This window comes from Sinocyclocheilus rhinocerous, unplaced genomic scaffold (assembly GCF_001515625.1).
Source record: "Sinocyclocheilus rhinocerous isolate Xijiao unplaced genomic scaffold, SAMN03320098_v1.1 scaffold820, whole genome shotgun sequence".
Lineage (NCBI taxonomy): Eukaryota > Metazoa > Chordata > Actinopteri > Cypriniformes > Cyprinidae > Sinocyclocheilus > Sinocyclocheilus rhinocerous.
Window position 1 is genome coordinate 1442221 of NW_015670386.1, and position 10028 is coordinate 1452248.

The window sequence follows — 10028 nt, forward strand, 5'->3', positions numbered from 1 at the left end:
TCGATTGATATAATTCTCTTGATTTCAGATTTGCTAATTGCTATATTAATTTCACTATGTGAGTGCTTCAGAGCCATCTTAGCCAAGCAGTCCACTTCCTCATTTCCCTCCACCCCAGTATGAGCCGGTACCCATAGGAAGTATACCATTATCCCTGATTGTCTAATTCTAAACAAGTACTGTAATACTTCATATATTAAATCTTGCCGTGCTGCAGATTTACCACTCACTAGACTTGTTAGAACAGACATTGAATCTGTACATATTACAATATTATTTGGTTGTATTTCTTCAATCCATTGTAGTGCTAATATAATTGCTATTAATTCTGTAGTAAAAACAGACAAATGATCTGATATTCTTTTGGCTATTTTTATTTTAAATGCAGGAATATATACTGCTGCTGCTGTCCTTCCAGATTCAGGATCCTTCGACCCATCCGTATATATCTGTAACTGTGAATAATATGCTTGATTTATATACTGTTGAACTACTATATTTATAGGAATGATCTTCTCCTTTTCATTTATTTCTTTTTGTATTTGAAAGTCATCTTTCTTCCTACTCCCACATCTTATACTCTCTTCACCTACACACCCCTGTATCTGGTAAAGATGCCTTCCTTTTATTCCACTATCCCACAACTTTTGCCATATCTTTCTTACTTCAATTGATATAATTCTCGTGATTTCAGATTTGCTAATTGCTATATTAATTTCACTATCTGAGTGCTTCAGGGCCATCTTAGCCAAGCAGTCCACTTCCTCATTTCCCTCCACCCCAGTATGAGCCGGTACCCATACACCCACCCCTCTTTCAGTTATGATGCTAAAAACAAGCAAGTGGGGTCACTAGGTTTTGAGCATAGACTGTAGGTTTTGAGACACAGCCAATATGTATTGCTTATCTTTTCCCTCTAACAAAAATACAATAGGTATTCTCTGTAGACTACATTAAGGCAAAATACCACAGGTGAATATGGTAAACATTTTAACTAATAGATAACATACTTTCCCGTGTCAAAGAACATTAGTTGTTTTGTATTACAATTTTTCTGTAATGTTATGTTTAAATATGCAACTGAGGCATTCACTAATTAAATATGTAGCCTATTATTATCAATTATTTCCTGAAATCTGGGGGAAGTTGCATAAACTTAACCTCTGTTAAGAACTAGACTGACCAACTGGCAGTTAGCCAAGTAACTCTGTATGTTTGTTTTTGAAATAATAAAAAAAAGAAACTAGCAGTTAGCCAAGGGGTAATCAATCATATTCTTTGGATTCAAATTTCTATGTAACCGACTTAAAGTTATAACCAGTCATAAAGAAAAAAAAAATATGACTAACTTGTAAGACTATTTTGCAACTGGCCTGAAAAGTTAATAAAGGTTCAAAATCCTTGTTTCATTTTATTACCGTATTAGAGTTAAAGGTTTTAAAGAGGGAATTTTGGATATGTCTTTATATTACTCCATTAATTTAAATAATTAAATAAATAGATAGATAAATAAATAAATAAAATGAATTTTTTATGTAAAATGTTACATAAATCAGGCAAGTGATAACGTCGCTTTTTTATTTTTATTTCTTCATTCCCTTCTTTATATGATAATAAAGCTAGTTAATTTTAAGAATATAAATAAGAATAAAACTGGAAAGTTTGTGGTAAGTGCTGCTTAAAATGTGCTGAAAATTCTGTCATCATTTACTCACCCTCATGTCGTTCCAAACCTGTATGAGTTGCTTTCTTATGTTGAGCACAAAAGAAGATATTTTGAAGATTGCTGGTAATCAAACAGTTGGTGGTTGCCATTGACTTCCCCACCAACTGTTTGATTACCAGCAATCTTCAAAATATCTTATTTTGTGCTCAACATAAGAAAGCAACTCATACAGGTTTGGAACGACATGAGGGTGAGTAAATGGTGACAGAATTTTCATTTTTGGGTGAACTATCCCTTTAAGTTGAGATTTCTGAGTAAGTGCATGAGAAAAAACTCATTTAGAGAAAACATCTATTAAAGATAGGCTATGTAGGATGTTTTCTTTCCACAAGTCTGAAAATAGACAAGTTAAAGAAGCAAAATCTTAAAATCGACCAGTGTCTTAATAAACAATGGTTAGTCTTGCATAACAGACTTGCATAAAATGCTTATTTTGACTGGAAGGTGCAGAAATATATAGTAGTTTCTGGTATTATACTACCAATATCTTAATATTGTGACACTGGTGCTGTTTTCAGTTGTGAAATACTGTCTGATGTCAGTAATGATGAAGGATCTATTCTACATGGCGTCTCAGTGGAGTGTTGCGTGTAAGAACTTTATCCGCTGTAATCTTCTTTAGCTTCTGTTGCATGCAGGTGGGGATGTCATATGGAGCTGTGCAGAGACAGACAGGGACAATGAGACATCGGGTTGATAGCTGATTTGAGCGTGCATTCTGGCTGGTGAGTTTATGACAATAAAAACATAGTGGATTATTTGTATACTGCCAAAATGTTGATATTTGTTCTTTCAAACACAAGAAATGGAGGACACAGAGGTCCGACAACAGAAGCTGGACAATCAGGTAAGTGAATGTCTTTTGATTAGACATTTACTTATACTTTTGTGTTGCATATTTTATCAGTAGGGTTTTCTTTCAATATTATTTTACATTGACATTATAGTCATGCTTAACATCATGCTTAAAAGCAGATCCCTAGATAGGTTTTGAGGATCTGTATCTATACTAATGGCATTACTGGGTAGTTATATATCTGATGTTTAACAGCAGTTCATATCATGTTAATTCTCATAGCGTTCGCTTTTAATCAAGAAACAACAAAGAAGAAGGGCAGATGCCCGGATGATCACAACGAATCATGACATCCGTCCCAAGACACGCAAACAGAAAGCTGAGTCTGACGATACAGCTTTATTGATAAGCCAATCTCAGAGCAACATTTCCCTCAGTGGTTTGTAATCACTTACTTTGTTTTATTGTTAACACATAATGTTATATATTAGTCATTATTTTTACAGAAAATAACACCCTGCCTATTTATTGTCAGACACACAGCCTGAGCAGATTTACGAAAACACGGTGGAAGAGATTTGTTTAGGAGAGCTGACCATTTCATCCAGGACAGAAGAGGCAATCTGTTCCAGTCATCACTAAGAAAATCGATCTAGAGATCAGCCCACAGCACAGCTCTAAATGCACTTTAGACACAGAAGGCCAGGCAGATGGAAAGAAAACTAAGAAGAAGGGTGTTAAAAAAGGGCAAACAAAATGTAAGTGTTTTTTCTATTTTCAATGATAACTTTTGCATCTGCCTTCGCGTGATATGCCTTTACGTTTTGTTGAATTGCACATTCTAGTACTTGAGGCCAAACCTGCATTAGACGTGGAGGAAAATGAGGGGAAAGAGAAAAAAACAGTGAAGAAGAAGGCTAAGACAAACGAATCTAAGGAGAAAGTGAAGACAGAGGAACAGTCTTGTAAGTGTACCGGAGATGTGTCTCCATTGTTAGGCATGATACAAGTTAAAGGCCATTTCCTGTCACACAGCCCAGTGCCTCATCCATAAATAGGAAACATTGGCATTGTTAACATTCCAACTCGGGGTATTTTCCAGCAATTCAGACCGATTCAGTTGTGGAAATCAACATTAATGAAGAGAAAAAACCTGAATCAGAGAGCGAGGATGAAAGAAAAGACTGGACAAAGACCCCCGTCCCTCCAACACCAAAGAAAAAACAACATCCCAAACCAAGTATAAAATCTCGTGATAAAAAAATGACTTCATATGAACCTTTTTGTTTCATGATGGTTTCTTTTGATCTGGCCTGATTGGTAATATTAGTTTTCTGTCGTTGTAGTGAGATGTCATCTCAGTGACAGTGAGGAAGAAAAAGAGGACGAAGAGGAGGAGGACAAAAAGAGGGAAGCTAAAAAAACATCAAAGAAGTCTAAAAAAGGAGCAAAAAATTATGACAGTATTGCTTCTTTAAACTCCAACTATAAGGAGCCTTCCTCTGATAGTGATTCTTTGGACATGGGAAAAGTAAGATGTAGTCTAAATTCATTTGTTTAGTGTTATATACACTGTGTGTGTGTGTGTGTGTGCATATATTATGTATACAGTTTAATTTTCCATTTGAATTTGAAAGCTAATAAGTAATTTTGTTTTGCCCTTTTTATGAGTTAAACATGTCTCTATAGGTTTAGTTCTTAGTTTATTTAGATTTAGTTATTTAGTACTTGAACTTAAACTAAAAGTTTATTTTTTTTGTATTTGATTTTATTTCATTTGATTATTTCAAGCAAAGAAAATGACAATTTTTTATGGTTTTAGGTTTAGTTGAAGTTAATACAATAACCCTGATCTTTTTTCTTTTTTTGTCCAGTCCTCTCCGATGTCTTTGGAGGATCTGGAACAGTTTGCCATGCGTCCTGCTCCAAGAGATGTGACTATTCAGTGCAGGATCACCAGAGACAGGAGGGGAGTGGAGAAAGGCATCTTTCCCACATATTACCTCCATATGGAAAAGGAGGATGGGAAAAAGGTTAGCAGAAGTGTGAATAATAATGAGAAAAATATGAGAAATAATGTCTTTTTCATTGCTTAACATATCATTGTTCTCTTGTCCAATGTTTCGAATGGGCAGGGCTTTCTGATGGCTGGTAGGAAAAGAAAGAAGTGCAAAACCTCGAATTATTTGATATCAATCGATCCTACCGATTTATCCAGAGATACTGAGAGCTACATAGGCAAACTAAGGTCAGTACCATTACAGTGCCTTATCACAAATATTGCTTGCAATTCTGCCCATGCTAAAATGTGTAATTTGTCTCCTCAGATCAAATGTCTTGGGGACTAAATTCACCGTGTATGATAATGGCGAGAATCCAGAAAGGAAACCATTTATTAAAGAAACGGATACGCTGCGACAAGAGCTAGCAGCAATATTTTATGTAAGATGCTAACTTTGTGCTGTTTTTTCTTTAGATGTCTTTAGTATATATATATATATATATATATATACATTTATTATGTTTTAATTGCAAAAAAATCTTACTTTGTTCTTTACTGTCACACAGGAGAAAAATGTTTTGGGTTTCAAAGGACCTAGAAAAATGACAGTAATTATTCCTGGTATGCATGAGAATGATGAGAGAGTTGTTATTCGACCAAAAAGTGTGAGTATTATGTTGTTGATCACTTTTTTTTTTTTGATAATCAGTCGCAATATTACGTTTCTTCTTTTTGATATGTATTACCATTCAAAAGTTTGGGGTCCAAAACATTTTTTTATGTTTTTGAAAGAAGTCTCTTATGCTCACCAAGGCTGCATTTATTTGATCAGAAATAGAGCGAAAATTGTAATATTGTGAAATTTTATTACAATTAATAAATGTATTGTAATTGTATTGTAAATATTGTAATTAGTAAATAACTTTTGTTGTAATATGTTTTAAAATGTAATTCATTAATGTGATGTCAAAGCTAAATTCTCAGCGGCCAAATTCTCCAGTCTTCAATGTTACATGATCCTTCAAAAAAATTATTTTGATATGCTGATTTGGTGCTCAAGAAACGTGTTTTTTTATTATTATCAGTGTTGTGCTGCTTAATATTTTTTGGGAAACTGAAATTTCATTTCTTTTAAAGATTTTTTTGATGAATATAATGATCAAAAGAACAGCATTTATTTGAAATAGAATTCTTTTGTATTCTTTTAATGTAACATTTGACCAATTTAATGCGCACTTTCTGTATAAATGTAGGAAAAAAACTGACTCCAAACCTTTGAATGGTAGTGTTTTTTATGTCTTGGAAATTTTTGTCACACTTCACTCAGATAAAATCGAATTATGTGTTTGGTTCACTGATTAAATCAGCTGCTTTATATATATTTATATATAATGAAAATAAAATCTCTTTTGCATGTCCCAGGAGCTGGAGTCTCTGCTCACCCGATATGAGAATGGAAACAAAGAGAATCTTGTCACCCTTGTAAATAAATCACCCAGCTGGAATGAGCAAACTCAGTCATATGTGCTGAATTTTCATGGCCGAGTTACTCAGGCATCTGTGAAAAACTTTCAAATTGTCCATCCAGATAATGGTGAGCTATTCTTTTTACTCATTTTGTATTTGTAGTTGCTATATTATATAATATACAAAAATATTACAATTCCTAATTCTAATATCAATGAATATCTCTCTCCAGTGGACTACATTGTGATGCAGTTTGGGCGGGTAGCTGAAGATGTGTTTTCCATGGACTACAGCTTTCCCATGTGTGCTCTCCAGGCATTTGCCATCACTCTGTCTTCCTTTGATGGCAAACTGGCTTGTGAATGAGCGTCATTCATCTGTATTTTCTGTTCTTTCAAAAAGGGAAACTTAGCGTTAATTTGAGATTTGAATGTTCTTGCAGTCATTTTAATGAACTTTAGATTTTTGCTATTATCCACAATATTATCCACAAATTACAATGTACAGTAGATCATTTATCTGTTTTACTAATTATGAATCTACAATTAGACATTTATTTTGTATTTATTCTCTCTTTAATTGTTAATTTCAATAGCCTGTTCTCCAAGACTGTTTAAGCAAATAATTTTGATATTTTCATTTCCTTTGTTTACATGAAAAAAAAAAGATTGACATTCCTTGTTAAATAAAAACCGATTGAATTTATATAAGGCTATATTATACAGTTACTCTTCATAAAGTTACATTCACCATCTTACAGACCTTCATTACGCTTTTGCTTTCTTATTGAGATATTTGAGATCCGAGTGGAATATTATATTTCGCCATAGTGAAATAATAAACATAGTAGGCCTATATATCTTTCCAGCGGGGGGCAGTAAAAGCCTTGATCGTTTTTCATACCTCTGCAAACTAAAACAGAAGAAAAAAGCGACAAATTCGCATACATCTACATCGCCCCATTTTGAACTCTGCATAACTGAAGTTCATCCGTATTATTTTTTTATCGTCATTTAGGCACCTCAGCGCCCATCAACAATCTGCTCTGAACGTTATTTGTGGAAGTTGGGTGTCGTGAAATGTGACTTTGAATGGAAACTCCCTCTTTTCGGTTTTGAGTTTTGCAAATTTGAGTTTGCAGACAGATGAGCTACGCCTCTTAATACAGGAACTTTTCATCGGAGTTGGATATAAGATACAACGAGAATGCGGGACCGGACCAAAGAATTGGGCAATGTGAGTACAAAGGAGGGCAGTGCACTCAGGAAACCGGCTAGCGTGCTAACGGGCTAAACCGCGGATACTGTACCCACAGCTGCAACTGCGATTTATTTACACTTTCACATATTCTCACGGCTCGCAGTCTGCTGCTATGTGACTATTTATGTGTCTTTATAGAGATTATTAAAAAAAAAAAATCAGTCAAATCCCACAAATTGGAAGCTAACACCCTTCTGCACTACCATCGCTGTAGTATTGCGGTGTAGGTGGGGTGTAACTCTATTTAGTCTACAAACAAACTAGCAGCCAAGAATGTTTGCAGTTGATTCAGTGATTTTTTTTCAGCCCAAAGATTTATAAATGACTGTTGAAATGGAACTCATTTCAGTCATATTTAGCACTGTTAGTTAACCATTGGATATTTCACACCCTCAAGAAGAAAAGTTTAATATCACATCCGTTTATAGCCCTCTTCCCACAAAACGATGTGCTCTTAACTTTGTCTGACACTTTTCCCCTCATTTGTAACACGAGTAAGTGAATTAAACCGTTTATAAATAAATATTTCAAACGTATAACAAATTCTTAATGTATACTTTTTTCTTCTCTTCTTACTAGACTGCTGATGCCTCAGATGAAGATGAAGAAACCACAGCTCTCATGATAAAGCCCGGATCTGGGAGCTCGGCAAACGAAGAGAAAGAAAACGAGGCTTTCTTTAAAAAGGTTTACATGAATTATTAGGGAACTGTGGGGTTGTTGTGCAAACAGCTCCAGAAATGAGTCACTACCTCCAAACTCACAAATACTTGTGACCTTGTGGCATCAATTGCTCACCATGAATTACATTTTTGTTACTTAAATTGTGTGGGTTAGGATTGCAATGTTTTCTGAATCAAACTTAATTAACTTAATAATACCCTACTTTTTTCTATATAGGTTCAGGAGATTCGAGAGGGACTTGAAGCAATTAAAAAGAAGGTGTCTGAATTGGAGAACAAACAGAAAACAGTGTTAGGAGTCGCACTTCCAGAGGAAAGTGAGTTGCTCAGCTTAGGTTTGGGTATTTTTATATTTCAACACATTCCTATGAAATAAAAAATGGTTCTTCATGGAGATTTGTTTTTCCGTTTAAGTTTTATGATCCAACAAAATGTTTAAATCAATAAATATATTTTAAAAATCTCCTTGCCAATAGGTATGAAAAAGGAACTGCAGTCCTTCAGAGAAGACATCAAAGTCATGGCCAGCCAGATCCAAAGGAAGTTAAAAAGTGAGACTGATAAATAAACATAGGTGGTTGTTATTGAACGTTTTCCGCTGGACCTACTGGATGTGAAAAATTAAACAATAAATTTGTCACAGGCATTGAACCTAAGAAATCTGAAGGTGAAGACAAATATATTCCAATAAACGTTAGAATGCGGAGAACCCAGGTCAGTTGCTTTTTAATACGTATATTATAAATATTTGTAAATATAATACATGAACAGTGTTGTTTTGGCTCAGAATAATGTGCTCCTTTTTTTCCTCAACATCCTTTAAAAGCATGGTGTTTTGTCCCGTGAATTTCTGGAAGTGATGGGTCACTATAATACAATTCAAGCCCAATACAGAGACAGAAATGTGGAGAGGATACAAAGACAACTCAAAATCAGTATGTGCTTTTTCGGTCTTGTTTTAGTCTAGTGATAATACTAGCATTATCACACAGGTCTCTCATAATTGCCTTTTTAAATGTGCACCATGTAATTTTCCCCCCTCATTTTAGAGTTTCCATTTGTATGATCCACAATGCTAGGCGTCAGTACAAGTCCAAGACTACTGCAGTATTAGTCAGTGCAACATAGCTTTCTTTTGCATTATTTCTACAAGATAAATAAAACTAATGTGAATGTGGTTTCCGTTACAGCTGGTAACAATGTGACAGATGAAGAGCTAGAATCCATGCTTGAGAGTGGACAAACTGATGTTTTCACGCAAAATGTGAGTGTGTTGTATTGTGTAGTGTGCATGCTTTGTTTTGAATGCACAAGTGTAAGTCTTGCATTGTGCCAATTGATATTCAGTGCTTTTTTTTCTTCTACATTTACCTGAAGTAAACAGTCCACACTGGGGGTTTGTGATATCATGATTTTTGATTGTGGATGATTAAAATATATCCACGATCTGCTATTGAAGAGATATCGTAGTATCGTGCTACAGCGCACATTCTATCAGTTGCAGTTCTGCTGCCTCCATCTGAATACTGTACAATGCGACATACATTCACATCAAATATTATCTCAGCAGTAGAGTTACACTCATAGGACACTGCACTTATTTGCAATCCAAAAAGTATATTATTTGTCTCCGCTTTTATAGCCTTGCCGGTTAAACATTTAATTCACGTGCTGTTCTGGCATGCGCTTTTTTTTTTTTTACGCGTAGCCTACACCTGAAGCGCGTGCACACTAAAAAGCCTGTTAAACAGTGTCTGATTACTGGACTAAGTTTTCTTTCACGTCTGATTGCACTAATATTGTTAAAGGGGTCATATGACGTTGCTAAAAAGAACATTATGTATGCACATTATTTTCCACATAATTTACATTATTGTTGCTCCTCTATGCCCCGCCTTTCTGAAACACGTCGATTTTTACAAAGCTCATCGGTCTGAAAAGCAAGGTGTGCTCTGATTGGCCAGCTATCCAGTGCGTTGTGATTGGCCGAATACCTCAAGCGTGTGACGGAAATGTTACGCCCCTTACCATACTGTGATGCCCTGTTCGGCCGGAGCAAAAACATTAAAACCCATTATAAACAAGGCATTTGTT

General features: G+C 35.0%; 2 protein-coding genes across 6 annotated transcripts in view; both read left to right on the forward strand.

The window, feature by feature from the left end:
• Positions 1-2364: 2364 nt before the first annotated feature.
• Positions 2365-6538, forward strand: LOC107734202 (tubby protein). The gene is given in 14 exon segments (XM_074560161.1): positions 2365-2451; positions 2530-2573; positions 2805-2961; positions 3058-3139; positions 3141-3280; positions 3368-3487; positions 3625-3762; positions 3869-4053; positions 4397-4555; positions 4658-4770; positions 4850-4964; positions 5091-5189; positions 5947-6118; positions 6224-6538. Coding segments are annotated over 13 exon segments (1656 nt in total). The 5' UTR covers positions 2365-2451; positions 2530-2531; the 3' UTR covers positions 6358-6538.
• A 206-nt stretch (positions 6539-6744) lies between these two features.
• Positions 6745-10028, forward strand: part of stx4 (syntaxin 4) — a 10813-nt gene continuing 7529 nt past the window's right edge. For 3 of the 5 annotated variants that reach the window (XM_016546153.1, XM_016546152.1, XM_016546154.1), the window contains exons 1-7: positions 6746-7227; positions 7831-7938; positions 8152-8251; positions 8411-8485; positions 8578-8648; positions 8761-8869; positions 9125-9198. In XM_016546153.1, the coding sequence (XP_016401639.1) occupies positions 7198-7227; positions 7831-7938; positions 8152-8251; positions 8411-8485; positions 8578-8648; positions 8761-8869; positions 9125-9198 (567 nt within the window). In that variant the 5' untranslated portion in view covers positions 6746-7197. Of the gene's footprint in view, positions 7228-7830; positions 7939-8151; positions 8252-8410; positions 8486-8577; positions 8649-8760; positions 8870-9124; positions 9199-10028 lie in introns of all 5 variants that reach the window. The other 2 variants (XM_016546150.1, XM_016546151.1) reach the window with 1 other exon arrangement.